Here is a 19,144-nt window from a genome sequence, read left to right on the forward strand (position 1 = left end):
AACCCTCTGCTTTCTTCCTCTCTCTCTCTCTCCTCGATACTACAGGTCCCTAGGCTCGGCAGAGCTGACTAATTAGGTCAAAGTCAAAAAGGGATGGACGATCGAGGGAACCGAAGACACTATTCGAAAAGAAATGTACTCATTGCCGGAATCTTGTATCGCAATCCCTCTATACATCACTTCTGTAATAATAAAGTAAATTAATTTTAAACAAATTAAAAGGGGGAGGGAATGGAAGCACACTGGGAACCTCCACAGATTCTAGAATAGGGCTTTGAGCGTCTTTGTGTTGACTGTCAAATTCTTCTATGAAAACTGACCCTGGGCCTTACAGGTGAAAATGAAAACTTGCAGTGTGTAGGAAAATCTTAGGTAAAATGTTAACATTCCGTCTCCCTCAATCGACGAACCCCTACTTGGCCACCAGTCCTGGAGCATCAGAAAGACACGCACCTGGGAAGAAACGTAAAATCTGGCGTGGATTCCTTATTCCTCGGGCTCCGCCCACCCACAACTCCCCAGTCGCGCAGACTCAGTAGCTTCCCAGAGCCTTAGGCTGTCAAAACTCCTCTCGACCTCCCTGGAGGGGCGGGGCTGTCCAGAGCTCCACGCATGCTCCCTGAGCATCCACACGGCCCACCACACACACGTGTTTTGCAGCCCGCCACAGCGCCTGCGCGGTGGGCCCCCGGATTCAGCTCCCGGCGGACGCGGCTGGTACCTTGACTCCCGCGGTCCTCTCACGAGCCCGCTAGTGCGCGGCGTCCTGTGCGTCCGCCTTGCAAGGCCCGGCGCCATGGTTCTCATTTCCGATTCCAGCGTGCGAGGTGAGCGAGAGGAGGGGTCCTGCGGCGGGTTGGGGGCGGAGGGGGGGAAGGGAGGTGCGGTGGCGGGGACCGGGGAGTAGCGGCCTGCGCACCGGTTGCAGCGCCCGCAGCTTCGGAGGGTGGTTGGCGCTGCCTCGGCGCCGGCGGGTCCCGTCACCTTGAGGTGCAGAAGAAGGACGAGCGCTTGGGCCGGGCCCGCGGGCTGCCGGGGCGTGGGGGGTGGGGGGCGGCGCGGGGAAGGGGTCACCCGGCCCCGGTGTCCGAGGCCCGAGCTGCCGTCGATCCGGCCCTGGCCCGCGTTCCCCTGCCTTCCCTCCCCCACCCCCAACCTAGCCAAACCCTGAAACCTCCGGATGCAGCTGTTCTCCCCCAAAACCTTTCTGCGTTGAGGCTCAAGGCCTTGGCCGGGGTGGGGGGGGGAGGGACAAACGTGTTCCCCTCTGTCACTTAGAAATCATCGTGTGGACCCCTAAAACTAATTTCCAGCTATCCCGAAGCGGATGACTAATCATATCACAGGTTTTTTTTGGGGGGGGGTGGGGGGGTTGTTCCTTGTTTTGAGGACATACTCAGTACCCCGCCCCTTTTTAAAATTATATCCCTCCCCCCTCCCTCTCTCTCGAATTTTGGTGGTAATCCAAGAAAGAGGATTTTAAAAAAGAAACAAGTTTGTTGATCCTTCAGTTTCCGTTATGCAAGTGCCTAATGTTTAGAAAATAACACCTTACAGAAGATGCAATTAAATTCAGAGGATGTGTGGAGTCTGTTTAGTGTGAGGTTTAAGTTGATCACAAGTTTGGATAATGCTGGGATTGTTAATATGATACTGTCTACGGCCCCATAATATATGTGATTTTTCTAACCAGTCATGAACTGCCAATTCTCCTCAGGATTCGGCTCCCCCGTTACTAAAATTGAGAAAGGTAAAGAGATTGTGCAGAGAAGTTCATTTGAATCAGCTTCCTTGATTGTTTCAAGTGCAGTTTGATCCTGGGCAGTGCCAGATTCTGTTTAAAAAAAAAAAAGTGGACTAACCTAAGCCCTGATTTTGTAATGCAAAGGTAGATTTCATAAACTGGAGAGTTGCACCAGAATTTTCTTGTCAGGTGGAGCAGTAATAACATTTCTAAGCTATTAGTGATTTTTTTTAATGTGATGATTTGCAAACATTTCAAAATATGCTCTTGTTGAAGCTCCTTTAAACAGTGGCATCTTCATGTGTTTAAAGTAGGAAAGGATTTTGTGGTTTTGTTTTCTTTCTTTTTTTTTTTTGTAATGTGCCCTCTTTTTTGTGTGTGTGTGTGTCAAGGTAATGTATAAAGGGGTTACAGTTATATTCTCCAGGTAGTAAATGCATTACTTCTCATACATTGATACCCTTCTTCATGTTTTTGTCCCCATTTCCTTCCCCCCATACCCTCCCAGTCATCTTGTTTTCCCCCCCTTCTCTTTCCTATTTCAAATAAACAAATGAACGTATATACAGTATACCAGGTATATGTTGATGTTTTCTTTTCAAACATTACTATTTGTTTCAGATAGGGTCTCACTGTGTAGGCCAGGGCAGCCTTGAGATTATTCAGCCTCAGCCTCTCGTGTGTTGGAAGTAAAGGCACAGGACAAACACTACTTTCTTAGGAATATTATTTTATTTTGTAAAATAAAATGCTGTGACTAGTACAGCATATATTTTTAGATTTAAGGCAAGACTGCCTGTATGTGATATGGGCCAAACAAGGTATTTTTGCTTAAAATAAGAGGACATTCTGTGTAAGTGGACACTGAACTCTTGTTTAGGTAGCATGCTAATGATATAGGAAAAAAGTAAACTATGTGAATTAAGTATCTGTAAACTAATCTTTCTTGCAGCTAAGACAGGATTTAAGTATTACCATAATGCAAGTTTAGTAGTGACTTTTCCATTAGTTTTCCAGTTTCTAGGGAATAAGTAGTCACTTGGCAAACAAGTGATTAAACTTGAGTATATAGAATGTAACTATTTCTTACTTCACTAAAGGTTATGGAAGGGAGAGGCCCATAGGCCTTGTAAATGTTGTCTACCAAAAACTTCCTCCTCCAATACTGTGGCAGACAAAAAGTAGGGACACAGGGTGTCAGTTTACCTTGTAATGTAGTATTATAAAAGCTTGGTTCTTAATTTTTTTTGTTGTTGTTGTTGCCAGTCCTGGGCTTGAGCTCAGGGCCTGAGCACTGTCCTTGGACTTTCTCAAGGCTAGAGCTCTACCACTTGAGCCTCAGCACCACTTCTGGCTTTTTTCTATGTATGTGGTACCAAGGAATCGAACCGGGGTCTTCATGCATGCTAGGCAAGCACTTTAACCACTAGGCCAAACTCCCGGCCCTAGAATTGAGTTCAAAGAATGTATTCACACACATCTCAGAAAAACAAGATTTTACTTATTACATTCTCATTTTTTAGACAAATCTTAATTTCCGTGGGTTGAACATCAATTTAAATAGCATAATTTAGTATATGATCATGTTTCTTAATTCTGTGGATTCATAATGATAAGGATCTTAGGATGGTATATAACAGTAGTGACTACTATTTGTGTTAAAAATTAAAGGTAATAGTTGTATATATACATGCAGAATTTTTTTTTTGTCGGTTGAACTCTAGGCCTGGACACTGTCCCTGAGCTCTTCACCTCAAGGCTGCCACCCTACCCCCTTGAGCCACAGTACCACTTCTAATCTCCTGGTGGTTAATGGGAGATAAGAACCTCTTGGACTTTAGTGCCCTGCTGGCTTTGAACCATCATCCTCAGATCACAGCTTCCTAAGTAGCTAGGATTATAGGCGTGAGCCACTGCACCTGGCATGCATGCAGAATTTTTTATGAAAATATTTTATTAAAAAATGACTGGGGAAAAAAAAAACCACCAAAAAACCTCCTGGGACCAGGCGTTTAGCATAGTGGTAGAGTGATTGCCTAGCATGCATGAAGACCAGGTTCAATTCCTCAGTACCACAAACATAGAAAAAGAAGCCAGAAGTGGTAGAGCTCTAGCCTTGAGAAAGTCCAAGGATAGTGCTCAGGCCCTGAGTTCAAGCCTACGACTGGCAAAAAAAAAAAAAAAAAGACTGGTTTATGCATAAAAAGAAGAGGGTTAGGCCAGGACTGCAGTTAAGGAGATGCAATGAGAATAAGTAAGTAGAATTGAAATTCTATGAAAGATGTGGGTCAGTGTCAGGGTGCCGAACACACATTTGATGGATGAGACCGTTAGTTCATTATGGTTTCTGGCGCTAAGTGGCCTTAATTACCTGTTTTCCCCAGTCTCTTGTGAGTCTTCTTTGTGCCCAATAGGTGAGCTTTCTGAACTCCTCCTGCTCCTTTAGCACCTCCAAAACTTGTTGACCATACTCTCATCCTTAACTCTTTCTCTCTACATGCAAGGAAGAGACTGTCAGGAACCATCCTCTTTCCATGCCTTTCAGGTGTCATTTTCTTCCCTTTGACTCTTGCCAGTGAGTACTTTTTAAACTTTTTAACTCAAAAAAAGTTACTTGCAGGCCAGGAGTTTAGCCTAACGGTAGAGTGCTTGCCTAGCAAGCACAAAGACTCGGGTTCAATTCTTTGGTACCACATACATAGGAAAAAGCCAGAAGTGGTGCTGTGGCTCAAGTGGTAGAGCACTAGCCTTGAGAAAGTCTAAGGACAGTGCTCAGGCCCTGAGTTCAAGCCCCTAGACTGGCAAAAATGTTACTTCCAGTTCACTCTCACTTAAAAAACAAACTGAGAGAAGCCAATGAAACCAAATATTTATAAAGAAACCCTTCCTGCTGGGCACGGTAGCTCACACCTGTAATCCTAGCTACTCAGGAGGCTGAGATTTGAGGGTCTGGGTTCAAAGCCAACCTGGGCACTAAATTCTGTGAGACTCTCTCCAATTAACCACTAGAAAACCAGAAGTGGTGCTGAAGCTCAAGGGATAGAGCAGTAGCCTTGAGCTGAAGAGTTCAGGGACAGTACCCAGGCCCAGAGTTCAAGCCCCACTACCGACCTTGAAATCACCTTTTTTTTTTCACATTTGAATTCTTTACTCAAGGAATAAAAGACAAAAATAGAGGTTTATTTGTTGGTCTTACATTTTGTTACTCATCCCAAACCCTGGCCCTTACATGTAACCCAAACTTCATATCATGAATTCTTACTTTCTGGTTTTTATGTCCTTGTGTATTAAAGCTGATCATAATTTTCTAATTCATTTAACATTAACATATTGATTCAATTGGTTGAGTCATTGACAATAACTAAAGGATTAGGTCTCATAGAAAGAATGTGACTATCACACTGAGAAAAAGATCACTCCTGTAGATTGTAAACAATATATAAACAGTAATGGGACTGGTATTTGGAGCTGTAGATGAAACAAGGTTGGCTAGCAGTTGTTGCTTTTTTGGAGGGAGGCTGTTAATGAACCATTTTCACATTCCTTGTGCATTCTGAAGATGATCCATACTAATGGTTTTTGTCTTAGGGTGGGCTGGTTTGTTTAATCTCAGCTTAAAAACTACTCATAAAATACTTTAGTAATGCCAGGGCATTAAGCTCATGCTTGTAATTCTAGCTACTCAGGAGACTGAGATCTGAGGATTCTGGCTCAAGAGAATCTTTATCTCCAATTAACCTCTAGAAAATGGGAAGTGGTGCTGTGGCTCTAGGGATAGGGCAGTAGCCTTGAGTAGACAGAACCCAGGTCCTGAGTTCAAGCCCCATGATACCCCCCCCCACACACACACACAAAATAGGTTAGTAATGAAGGCAATGACAAGTTGTTTGTAAGAGCAAGGCACTGGTAGAGTAGACAGATAGAAATTGAACTAGCTCTTGTTTCTTTCAGTATTGAATGTCACCAGTGTACCGTTGCCAGGCACGGGTACCAGTCTTAGAAAATCTCAGACCGGATGGGTTTCAACACAGCCCCCCTCCCCCCACCTGATGAAAAAGGAACAATCTGATTCCGTGACAGTTGACAGTAAGTAGGTGAGGGCAGTTTGGGTCAGAAAACAGGCATAAGGAAAAGAAGAAGGGTGAGATTTCTATGTGAAAGTAAAATAATCCTCACAATACAGAAAATTTGGTGACTCAGTTAAGAATAAGTGTTTGGAGCTTGGGGCCAAGTACATGTTTTCTCCACCTCTGAATAATTTTCAGAGAAACCAAAGGTTATACCAAAGTAGGCCAAGGGGAAGTGTAAAATGGGAGGGGAGGTACTTAGGAATATAGCTTTCTTTTAATCTTTCCCTTTCTTTAATGGTGTTTGTATAACAAAACTTTATTAAGCAAGGTTGGGCAAGGTGGGGCTTGATCTAACTATAACACAAATGTATCTTGAGAAACATCTACATAAAGGGAAAGCAAGGATAAACCAGAAGAGGCAGAAATATTGCTTATGATTTTAGAGGAGGCCTAGTCCTGACCTAGTATCTAAAAGGTACCAACTAAAAAAAGCCTTTAAAAAAAGAATACAATATACCCTAAACCCTTTTTTAAAAAGTGGTTCTTTGTGAAGAACCTTTTTGCCTAAGATTATGATTCTCCTTATTAGACTTACACCTGTCAAGGACTACTGATATTTAGGTTGTATAATTTGTTCTTTCAGGTTTAGAGTTCTTTCCCCATCCTAATTGTTGATTTTTGAATCTGTCATCATTTTTGTCTGTATAAGTTTCCTTTTCCTTCTTGTCCTGGAGTTAAGAGTTTTTGACTAGAAGAGCTGATTCAAGCCACAGCCATGAAATGATAAAATAGCAACATTTTTCCCTTCTCTGGGAACTCTTAGCGTTTGTCCCTGATGAGATTAGAGAATTAGAATTTGGGAAGAGGAAAGAACTGGAAATTCTTAAGACTTCATCTGCCTCTATGATTCTAAAAGACTCATTAGGAGCAAATACAAACCTAGGCTTCTAGCAGCCCACATGGGGTGCTACGACATTTGCTCGGGGTCATAAGTGAGCCTGGCTAAGGATGGGGACACAGAGTGCATGTGTTGATTCTTCATGGAATAGCCACACTTGAGTAATTTTTACAACCGTTTATTACCTAAGGTGTTTATTTCCACATGAAATTATTCTGCCTTTTTTTTCCACCATCAAAAACTATCCAAGTGAGGGTAAAAGTTTGTCTTTAATATCATGTATGCTTTCTGTTGGTAATATGAGAAAAGAGAATATTTTAACAACTAAGATTTATTTGACCTCTAGGAGCTATGGGTAGTAGCTCATGCCTATAATCATATTTACTTAATAGACTGAGATCAGAAAAATGGTTCATGAACAGCATGCACCAAAAATTCAAGAGAATCCATCTAAGCCAATAGCTGAGTATCATTTTGCTACAGCAGGAAGTATAATGACTGAGGTCCTGGCCATCCCCAGACAAAAACTGTCAAAGATAGTTTTGAGACACCATCAATAATAAGTAACATGGGCAAAGGGTCTAAGGACGTAGCTCAAATTCTAGAGTACCTGCTCAGTAAGCATGAAAGCCAGAGTTCAAATCTCAGTGCAACCAAAAGAAAATGGGGAAGAAGAAGGTGCTATATGATTCTCTTTATACCATGAAACAGATTAATGCTAGTCATTTGTAGTTCTTTGTGTGAGGACTTCTTACAATATGCAAACACCGTTAAAATAGAGGAAAGTAGACCTGGGTTGGAGGTTTGACTCAGAATGGAAAATTTGCCTACTATACCCAAGGCCCAGCCCAACAAAAATGAAAGAATGTTTTATAATTTATCTAAAAAGTAAGATGTAACTAAGACCAGTAATACTTGTGTTGTTTTATTTGGGGGCTGGGGAAATACTGCTCCCTTTTAGATTTGTACTAAAGATAACATTTAGCAAACATTATTGAGCCTGTACTATTGTTCATCATTTAGGGATTTTTGTTTGCTTACTTATTTGGGAGGAAAAAAGCTAGAAAGCTTTTTAAGGCATGGTCTCATTTTGCTGCCCCAGACTAGCCTTGAATTCTCAATCATCCTGTCTTTTTTTTTTTTTTCTGGTTGGTTATGGGACTTGAAATCTGGGCCTAGGCATTATCATTGAGTTCTTCAGCTCAAGAATACCACCCTCTTACCCCTTGAGCCACGCCACTTCCAGTTTTCTGGTGGTTAATTGAAGATAAGAGTCTCACAGACTTTAGTGCCTGGGCTGGCTTTGAACCTCAATCCTCAGGTCTCAGCCTCCTGAGTAGCTATGATTACAGATTTGAGCCACTGCACCCAGCTTTCCTGTTTCACTCTTGTGTGCTTAGGATTACAGGCCATCATGCCTGGCCTAGACCATTTTATATGTATGGTATTCTATTCAGACTAGGGTTCCCCCACCATTAGCTAAAAACTCCATTGATGTAGCTCTGTATTATTATTTGTGTTTATTTTTGTCAATATGAGGCTTCAACTCTGGGCCTGGGCACTATACCTGAGCTCTTCAGCTCAAAGCTAACACCCTACCACTTTGAGCCACAGCACCACTTCCCGTTTTAATTGGAGATGGTGATTAGTTGGAGATGGGTCTCTTACAGTCTTTCATGCCCAGACTGGCTTTGAACCTCGATCATCAGATCCCCACCTCCCAAGTAGCTAGGATTACAGGCATGAGACACTGCATCTGGCTCTTTATTATTTTCTTTAATGTTTTTTGATCACTGACATGTTACTTACTGTTCTTGTTCGTTTATGTGGTACCGAGGAATAGAACTCAGAGCCTCATGCATGCTAAGCCACTACACCACATTCTCAGCCCCTGCTATAGGTCTTTATTTTGGGAATATTTTCTCAATGTAGTCCTATGGCAAATAAAAGCATCAAAAAAGATTAATGCTGTATGGCCCTGGCTCATGCCTATGATCTTAGCTATTCAGGATGCTGAGATCTAATGATCATGGTTTGAAGCCAGCCAGGTAGAAAAGTCTGTGTCTTCCAAAAAGTGGAGCTGTGGCTCAAGTGGTAGAGCACTAGCCAACCTTGAGCAAAAGATGCTCAGGGACAGTACCCAGGGGTTCCTCCCTGCATAGAATTGCCATAGGATGATAGAATGGTATCATGGGAGAGATTAAAATTCAAGAAAAAGAAATCTATAGAAGATTCAAATTTAGTGAGACCCCACTTTGAGGCTGTCAAATGCTTTAAAACTTGTTTTTTCAGGCAGTACCTGGAAGGTCAAAACATTAGTTAATGTTTGTTTTAGAGAGTTATAAAGCAAGGAAGAATGGAAATGTACAAAGTTAAATAATTAAATTTGCAAAGAAAAATACTATTGTAGTTGAAGATAGAATTCATGGAATGTACCAATTAGCATAATTTAATAGAAGTTAAATGATTAAATTAGAAGGTCAGGGAGCTGAGGGGGAGGAGTCAAGTGTGAAAATGGTGGTTGCTTTCTTTTTTTTTATTTTTTTATTGTAATTAATAAAAGGGTTACATGATATTTGCCAGATAGAAGGTGCATTAATTCACATATATTGATACCCTTTCACATGTCTTGGTCCCCATTACCCTCCCCTCTACCCCCCACCCCCGTCTTGGTTTTCTCCCCTTCCCTATGGTGGTTGCTTTCTTTTAGAGGTTTTTTTAAGCTCCAGGTTTATGCAAGGCACTATCTGGTATGGCGATAGATCACATTAACAAAATTAGGAATTTGACTCAGCAGAAAAAAATAAGCCATAGGGGGTAATTGCTCTGACATGTTTTTGTTTGGCCTTGGAATGTGCTTTTTGTACTTATCTCTCTAGGGCTTTATTTGATAGTCTGGGAACTTATTTCAAACACTGCGAAGATCTGACCCAGGAAGTGCTGGGAAGGAGTCCAGCGTGCTTATCCTGACCCCTGTTCAACTTCTCCACGCAGGCCCCTCCATGCTGGGAATAGACAACTCTCCTCTGAGGCTAACCAGGATATGCACCATTTGCATCTCTCCATCATTGCCTGGACCTGGGGTAGTTGTTAAACACCTGGGTTTCTAAGGATTCTGTGGACGAAAAAGGAATAAATAAATGGCCTGTTAGTCAAACAAAATTTTGTATTATTTTTAGAAAGTAGGGTAACATCATTGAACTTAAATGAGATTCAGTTTAAGTTCATAGTAGATGGTTATCTGAATTCCCCAACATTTGTATGGATAATAAAAATTTAGAATTTATCACATGAGAATATAGTTGTAATTTTTTATTTTATTTTTTCCAGGGCTGGGCTTGAGCTCAGGGCCTGAGCACTGTCCTTGGATTTTCTCAAGGCTAGAGCTCTACCACTTGAGCCTCAGCACCATTTCTGGCTTTTTTTCTATGTATGTGGTACCGAGGAATCGAACCCCAGTCTTTGTGCATGCTAGGCAAGCACTCTACCACTAGGCCAAACTCCCGGCCCCATAATTTTGAAATTAGTATATTCTGATTTTTGTTTTAATGAGCACTTCGGAATTTTCTTAAAAACTGACTTTTAAATGACTTCGAAATACAGAATCCTTCAGAGTATCTCCTTGGAATGCTTAGAATTGAGTGGTTTTATTTTCATTTATTCTGTTTGTAGTTACACTTATATACTAGCTGCAGTTGACTTTTCGTAAATCACGAAAGTCTGAACTACCATATATAATGTAAATGAACTTTCCTGAGAGACATTTGGTTCATATAATGACTTGGATTCTTTTAAGTCTAACTTTTTTATTTTCAGTATTTTTTTAAGTAATAGATACCTGTAGGCTCCTAGTTAGTTAAAAATCTATGAACAGGGCCCGGAGTTTGGCCTAGTGGCAGAGTGATTGCCTAGCATACATGAAGACCGGGGTTCAATTCCTCGATACCACATACATAGAAAAAACCAGAAGTGGTGCTGTGGCTGAGGTGGTAGAGCACTAGCCTTGAGGGAATCACAAGGGTAGTGCTCAGACCCTGAGTTCAGTCCCCAGGACTGGCAAAAAAAAAATCTGTGAACACTTCAAAAAAATATATTAAGCCTTGTTTGTAATCTTTTTGTCTTCTCTCTTAATTTAAGAGCTGTTATCACCCAATAGAAAATTCACAGCTACCTTAGCATGGGCTGGGAAAAGTCCCAAAAGGCCATTGTACCAGTATGTTTTGTTCACTTTGTTATCATTTTTTAAGAAAGTATCTTGACGATGAGGCTGCTCAGTACTCAGAAGCCACACTTCATGAACATCCGTGTTGGACTGTGAGGGACCACTTTGGTTTTCATAACTATTCCTCTCTTCTTCCCTGCTCTAGTGGAATGGATTGCAGCAATTACCATGGCTGCTGGGACAGCAGCCCTTGGTTACCTAGCTTACAAAAGATTCTATGTTAAAGATCACCGCAATAAAGCCATGGTAAACCTTCACATCCAGAAAGACAACCCCAAGATAGTACATGCTTTTGACATGGAAGATTTGGGAGATAAAGCTGTGTACTGCCGTTGTTGGAGATCCAAAAAGGTGAGGAAAACAAATCCTTCACACTGTGCTATTTTTAATATACCATTTCTCTTTTTACTGGGGTGTAAACTCAGGGCCTTTTGGTTGCTTGGCTTGCTGGTAGTTGCTATGCCACTTGAGTCTTGGCTGGCTAACTGGAGATGGAGTTTCACAGACTTCTTCCCCAGCTGCCTGCATTTCAAATCCAGATCTCATCCTCCTGAGTATATGGCATTGCAAGTTTGAGCCATTCATGCCCAGCTTGAATCTTTTTAAATTATTCTTTCATTACCAGATATTAAAATATAAGTCATCTCTCATTCTTCCTTCTTTTTTCTTCTTCTTTTTTTCTTTTTCTTTTTTTTTTTTTTTTTTTTGGTGTGGTACTCTTGCTAAAAAGTGCTCTCCCTCTTCAGTCATTCTGAGAGTCTTTTTTGTGTTATTTCTTTTCTAGTCCTGGGGCTTGAACTCAAGGTGTGGGTACTGTCCCTGAGCTTCTTTTGCTCAGGGCTAGCACTCTACCACTTAAGCCACAGTGCCACTAACAGCTTTTTTTCTATTTATATGGTACTGAGGAATTGAACCCAGAGCTTCATGATGCTAGACAAGCACTCTACCACTAAGCCATATTCCCAGTCATTGTTGGTTATTTTCAAGTTAAGGGCTTCACTTTATGCCCTGGTGACCATGGACTGTAATCCACCTGTTTGTGTTTCTCTTTGTCCCTGGGATGACACATTGACTCAGCTGTCCTTGCCAACATCAAACCACATTCCCAAGCTCTACCTGTCTAGTAGATAGGATCAAAACTTTTGTGCCATTGTTCCTGGCTTTCTTTTTCTTTAATGGATCCTGTATTTTTTTCCTTACACATTTGTTTTTGGGTTTGGGGGGGGGGGGTGGTTTTGGTTTTTTTTTTTTTTTTTTTTTGTTAAATTTTGGTTGCTGGTCCTGGAGCTTAAACTCAGGGTCTAGATGCTGCCTCTGAGCTTTTTTTGCTCAACAGTGGCACTCTATTACTTGAGCCACAGCTCCAGCTCCACATCTAGCTTTTATTGGTAGTATAAGTAGAGCTTTGAGTCTTACGGATTTTCCTACGCATGCTAGCTTTGAACCTTAATCTTTAGCCTCCTAAGTATCTAGAATTATAGGCATTAGCCACCAGCACCTGGCTCAACTCTTTAAGAACTAAATTTACCAAAATGTATGACTATCATGTAGTGAAACTACATCTCTCCCTTACTGAGTTCAGGTGCATATAACCATGTTCTGAAACAAAGAGAGGAAAATCTCTTTAGTTTACTATTGGGATTTCTCCTCCAAATCGATCTTAATTTCTAGTATCTGCATACCCTGCACTGCTTTCAGCTGAAGTTCTTGAGGTTAAATGTCTAACAGCATACGATTCTTTAAGCATCTTTTCTTTTTATGAGGATTATATTTTACCATATTTCCTTGTGGAAAGGTCATCTATGATACCTGCAGATTTCTCTTTCAAGGTCATCTCAAAAGGATTTATGAACTGATTGACTTCAGTATTTCTGGTATATTGTGAAAAATGCATTGTAAATACAGTGTACTACCTCTGTTAGCTTGAACACACACACAAAGATTTTTTTAAAAGATATAATGCATGACTCCATGGTTCTCTCTGTTACTATAAAAAGGAAAGCATATTAATTTGGGAGATGCTTCCACAGTCAACAACCATTTTCTAAATCATGTATTGCGAAATAGAAGAAGCTTCATCCCTGGCACTACAACATATATTTCACTAACTAATTTCTCCCATTAAGATTGAGGGTATAATACAGTGATATGCAGCTTAGATTTTATTTTTGTGTCCAAACTTCCTTGGTAAGTGAATGTATTAAATATAAAGCTAAAGTTAACAAACATATCCAACAGATTGCACCATAAGAAGGTTTGGATGTAAAGTTGCTTGTAAGTACTGAAGGGTTGTTAGAAAATAATCTTTCAACGATACTGTATTTACAGACTAGACTTGTTATAAAAGATTTGCCTGTTGGAAGTTAACTAAAATGTACAACATAATGTATCTAGAAAATGTAAAATTTCTGTCAGAATTGCAATTAATTTTTGCATCAGTAATCTGAGATAATTTGTTTACTACATGAGAAAAGTTTCATGTGTGTATTATAAATGTTCAAATACTTCTAAGTAAAAGGAAACATGAGATTGATTAATTGGGAATATCTGTAAATGTGTGGAATTGTAACAATGGGATCTCTGTATAAGTAATGTAAGCTGATACAAATACTAAAAAAAAAAAATTAAAATAAACAAATAGAAGTATTTATATCCTGGGCTAGCATTTTCTGGGAAAGTTTTAAAAAAAAATGAGAGAGTGCCACTGAAAAGACTAATGAATTATGAATAAGCTTCAGGTATTAAGGACCCTATCTCAAAATCTTTCAAGAACTCCTATGAGGTAGGAAAAGCTGAAGTCTCAGGTCTTGGCCTAGCACTAGCCTCTGCTTCCCACTGAGGAGTAAGTGAATTACGGAGAAACTTAAGTTCTAGTATGAGTATTGGCCTCTGGACATGGCTGGAGAGAGGGTCCTTGCAGGGATTTCAGACCTGAGATGACAGTCCCTACACCACAGTGCTAGCTGTGGAAAGGAAAAAAAAAAATGAAGAACCAGCCAAATGCAGTTGCTTTTCTATGTAGACTGAGAACCCCCTAAAGAATCCACGCCTGTGGTATCAGTAACAGAAACAGAAATTCGGTGTGAAATGCTAATTTTGCAGGACACTTTATAAGGAATGAGATACCAGTTGAATGGAAATATACAGCAGGTGATCTGATATGCGGGAGTGTAGCAGAGACATCAGGGTTGGAGAGAGATTAACAAAACTGATGAGTCAAGTATAGGAATGCAGCTGATCCTTGATAAAAATCAAGAGCTAAGGATGAAATCTTGAGTGATTTTGGAGAGAGCCCCAAGGGTCACTTTACAAGACAGAATGGGCCAAAGAGGTTAGGAGTAAATTAAAGATACCATGCATGGCTTCCCAGTAGACACAAGAAACTTTTCAAAGACTGGTACTAAATGTCAGCTCGTGTAGTACGACCAGGTGAATAGATTTATTGTAAGATTGTTGGGTGGAAGCAAGTAGACAATTGACCTTTTGATGTTGTTTCAAGAGTGATTAAAATGGAAGCTGTGTCCAAGTAGGGTAATAGTATGAGTTTCAGTACAAAGGGCTGTAAGCCTGAGTATGTAACTATGAAGAGCAAACATAAAGAAAATTAGGCAATTGCTTAAACAAGCTTTTAACATTAGCTTTGAGATCAAGTTTTTCCTTTGATTAGATTTTCCCAGAAGGTTATAGGGTATGCTTTTTTTCTTTTTTTTTCTTTTTATTTTTTTTGCTAGTCCTGGTGCTTGAACTCAGGGAATGAGCACTATCCTCAAGCTTTCTCAAATCTAGAGCTCTACCACTTGAACCACAACACCACTTCCAGCTTTTTCTGTGTGTGGTACTGAGGAATCACACCCTGATCTTCATGCATGCTAGGCAAGCACTCTACCACTAGGCCAAACTCCTCGCCAAGGGTCTACTTTCTTAGACCCAAGTTCTCATGTGTCTCAGGTAGAGTCACAAGTGAATATGAATGGGTGGTTTGGATGCTTACTAAACATTGTAACTCAACAAAACATTCCAAGATTATTATTTCCATTTTACTGTTTAGTGTTTGCTGACAGATTAGGAACTGTCATTTCCTGTGGATACACTTCAAAAGAGGAATATGAAGCTTGTTGTTTTTCTCAGTATCCAATTTTCTCAGTGTCTGTTGGGTGGGGAAGGGCAGGAAGATCTTAATCACATTTATTTTGTAGGAATTAGAAACTCACTGAATTTTGAACGCTTGTTATTTATATTTACTCTACTGTTCAAGTTCTTGCTTGTTCTTATTCTTGAGAACTTTTGGAAACTCCCCACATTTCTGAGCTTCTTAAGTTTATCATAGCTGTGAAGTCACAGAAAATATATAATACATTTAAGTAAATGACTAGATTGAATTAACATTTAATTATTCCTATATTATTAACATACTGACAATGTGATATATCTAAGTACCTTTTCCAATCTGAATTTTATTGCATATGATATAAAGCTTATTCACTGATATCTAATAGATCAGATCTGTCGGGAATGTAGAGAAAATCTCTCTCTCTCTCTCTCTCTTTCTTTCTCTCTCTCTCTCTCTTTCTCTTTCTCTTTTGGTGCCAGTAAGCACTGGGGCTTAAATTTAAGTCGTTGCACTTAGTTTTTTGGATCAAGGATGATCTTCTACCACTGGAGTCATACTTCCCTTTCTGGTTTTTTTTCTTTTTTTCTCCGGTCCTGGGGCTTAAACTCAGAGCCTAAGCATTGTCTTTGGGCTTTCTCAAGGCAAGAGTTCTACTACTTGAGCCGCAGTACCAACTACTGGCTTTTTCTATGTATGTGATACTTAGTAATTGAACCTGGGTCTTCGAGCATGCTAGACAAGAACTCTACCACTAGGCCAAACTCCTGACCCCTCCTTTCTGGCTTTTTGCTGGTTAATTGTTGGCTTGTCTGCCCTGGCTGTCTTTGAACTTCAGTCCTCAGATCTCAGCCTCTCAGGATAACATGCATGAGCCACAAGTACCCAACAGTTACACATTTTTCCTCTCCTAGATTTAGTGTGTGTTCTACTGTTTGAGAAACTAGCATGTTTCATACTGTTTCACAAAAGAACTGTCCGTATTTTAGTAAGAATGAAAGGAACCCATAGGGAGGAAATGATGAACATGACTGTAGGATAAAGTAATATTTAAGACAGTAGTTTCTTTCTTTCTTTTCATTTTTACTTATTTTTCCAACAGGGGCTAATTTATTTGATATCAGCCAACTAGTATTTTAATTTTCTGGTAGAGGCTTCTAGGTAGCATAATTTAAGATTATCTGCTATTGCAGTCAAGTTCCAAGAATCCAAAAATTGCTCCCTTCACTGAGTAAAGAGGTTTCTACTCCACTAAATGAAAGTCACTTGACTCCTCCAAACAACTTCCCTTGACCTGCAGTGTACTTAATGCTAGAAGGTAAGGTCAGATTTCATGTTGTGAGTGCATTCCAAGCTGCAAGAGTAATTCAGAAAGGCTTGTCTCCATGGTTTATGCTAAGTAGACAGAAGGGGGGGGCATAAAAATAGAAACAAAAATATTTACTACTAACTGGATCTACTGGTAATTACAAAATCCCGAGGAATCGTCAGTAACACTGAATTCCCTTGTTATTTAACAATAAGAAAGATATGCCTACAGAAACAAGTGATGTAGTTAAAATAAGAGTGTTCAAATAGGGGCCGGGAGTTTGGCTTAGTGGTTAAAGTGCTTGCCTAGCATGCATGAAGACCCGGGTTCAATTCCTCGGTACCACATACATAGAAAAAAGCCAGAAGTGGTGCTGAGGCTCAAGTGGTAGAGCTCTAGCCTTGAGAAAGTCCAAAGACAGTGCTCAGGCCCTGAGCTCAAGCCCAGGACTGGCAAAAAAAAAAAAAGAGTGTTCAAATATGTAAATGTGTCAGATTATAAACAGAGGGAATTCAAAATAACAGCTAATCTTAGACTAAAGTTAGCAAAGGAAAATAAGGGAAAACTAAGCCTGTGAAATACTGTGACATTTGAACACAATTATCCCAGTACAGGAGGCTAACCAATATAATAAAGATCCTTTAAGCGCTTTCAATAAGAATTTATTTTGATTAAAAATACAGATGAAGGAACAATTTGAAACAGGAGCCATCTCTCCATAATACTGGAACAAGATCTTATAGCAGATTACACTCAACAACAACAACAAAAAAATACTGCAACAGTGGACATTAGATAAAGTGCTCAGAGTCCAGACTGCCTGAACAATTTTGGATTAAAATACTGATTTTATAGAAGCTTGGAGGATTAAAAATAAAAAGATGCGCTATGACCCAACAGGGCTACAAGATGTCAATTTTCAAACAGAAACAATTAGAATGTCTTGCAGGATTCAGCTTTTTTAGAGTCCTTTAGAGAGCAATTAGAAATCAAGCTTTGTCCTTTTCCTTCCCTGTGAACAGTGAAATTCTGGATATACTTAATGTGAAGTTGTGAGAAGGAATGGAAAGTGTACATTTATATCATCGTCTCTCTTGAAGAGAAATTGACCAAGAGTGATGCTGAAGCCAGAACTACTCATGGTCACTAGGGAGGCTGAGATCTGAGGGTCAGAGTTGGAAGCCAGCCTTGGGAGACAAATACAAGACCTTCTTAATTCTGATTAACTCAAAAATCCAGCTGGAAGTGAAGGCATAGCTCTAGTGGTAGAGTGTCCTCATGAGCAGAAAAGCCCAGGGGAGAGCTCAAAGCCTAGAGTTCAGTCCCCAATACCTGCCAAAAATAAGGATATTGAACAGGGAAATACTAGCATACTTGTTGGAAGTAGAAATGTTAAGGATATGTAAAATCAGATAGTGGAGCAATTTGAAGAAAAGATCTCTGCTAAGACAACATAGGGATCATACACAAATTGGTTTTAAGTGACTTAATCAAATCTTAAAATAGTGCTAGGGATATTGTTTTGCTTCATCAACATGAGGCTCTGAGTTTAGTCCCCAGCATCATACAGTATACTTTGTTTTTTATAAGTAGGCCATGAATATAATTTATAACAAACACAGAAAAGAGTTATTGCATCCATGATGAAATTAGTATATGATTCAAGTAATGATCTATGTGCTAACCATATTTGATTTCTTCATATATATATAGTATATATTACATATAATTTTTTTACACATGCTAAGAAAGCCTACATAAGATAGCCAAGAGAATGGTAACCACCCTGCTAGGCATAATACTTATTTGGGGGTTGTACATTTCACATCCTCTCCTTCTCTTTCTAGTTCCCATTCTGTGATGGGGCCCACACAAAACACAACGAGGAGACTGGAGACAACGTGGGACCTCTGATCATCAAGAAGAAGGAAACTTAATGGACAGTTTTGAAGCTGCAGACCAACCTGTCATGATGTTACCTGATTGTTTAACTAGGATGATTACTGATTACCACTTCTCTCTAATTCACTTCCCCTCATTCTTGATGCGGAATATTGCCAACGTCAGCTTTCACATTCATGGCATTTGCCTTACTTGTTGAAGCATTGTGGTGCACATTTGTTTAAACACACACACACACACACACACACACACACACACGAAAAAAAGATAAACCAACCTCATGGCCTGTGGGTTATTTTGGTCTTGTAAGGATCCGTTTCTTTAAATTTGAAATAATGGTCTTAGTATATAGTTATATCTTGAAGTTAATGAATTAAATTATTCTCAAAATCATGTGTCTGTAGTCATGAAGAATATCTTAAAATGTTACATTCTAGAATCCTTGCTCAAACGAGTGGCAAGCACTTGAACTTGAGGCTCTGGAAGATTTGGAGCACATAGCTTCAAGTCTCTGGGTCCATGATAGAAATAGCAGCCACAAGGTTAGATCAAAGGTATGGGAAATTTTTATTTCTCTGCCCTGCATAATCAACTGTGTGGCTCATACTAGCAAAGAAACTATTTCGGAGAAAAGAATTATATGATTATGATCTTTTTCTTAAACACAAGGCTTTGAAGACAAGTATTTATGTAATACTCTTCAAAGACTCAAACCAGAAATATTCATGCTAGATTCTTAAAAAAATGAAAACTGAAAATAATTAGAAACCCCAAGTCGATTTCCTGTCTTAAGAATAGTTAACTCTCAATAGTAATGAAAACGTATTTCTAAGTACTAAAATCCAGTTCCCTTCAAAGTCATAAGACTCGGTGATACCAGACCCTAATGTG

General features: G+C 39.8%; 1 protein-coding gene across 2 annotated transcripts; it reads left to right on the plus strand.

The window, feature by feature from the left end:
* The first annotated feature begins 663 nt into the window (after positions 1–663).
* Cisd1 (CDGSH iron sulfur domain 1) lies at positions 664–18,648 on the plus strand. Of its 2 annotated transcripts, none has more exons than XM_090346362.1 (3): positions 664–827; positions 11,080–11,285; positions 18,199–18,648. In XM_090346362.1, the coding sequence occupies exons 1-3, from the start codon at positions 797–799 to the stop codon at positions 18,286–18,288; spliced, it is 327 nt and encodes a 108-aa protein (XP_090202488.1). In that variant the 5' UTR covers positions 664–796; the 3' UTR covers positions 18,289–18,648. The 2 variants fall into 2 exon arrangements, with proteins under 2 accessions (XP_090202488.1, XP_090202487.1); XM_090346361.1 differs by lacking the exon at positions 664–827 and adding an exon at positions 5,824–5,885.
* The last annotated feature ends 496 nt before the right edge of the window (positions 18,649–19,144 follow it).

Source organism: Megascapheus bottae, chromosome 15 (assembly GCF_031878675.1).
Source record: "Megascapheus bottae isolate mThoBot1 chromosome 15, mThoBot2.hap1, whole genome shotgun sequence".
Lineage (NCBI taxonomy): Eukaryota > Metazoa > Chordata > Mammalia > Rodentia > Geomyidae > Megascapheus > Megascapheus bottae.

Excerpts from the sequence above, each read along its gene's own strand:
- Cisd1 (XM_090346362.1), top strand. The coding sequence starts at position 797 with ATGGTTCTCATTTCCGATTCCAGCGTGCGAG. Across the intron at positions 828-11,079 it reads TTCCGATTCCAGCGTGCGAG|TGGAATGGATTGCAGCAATT; the intron begins GTGAGCGAGAGG and ends TCCCTGCTCTAG. Across the intron at positions 11,286-18,198 it reads GTTGTTGGAGATCCAAAAAG|TTCCCATTCTGTGATGGGGC; the intron begins GTGAGGAAAACA and ends TTCTCTTTCTAG.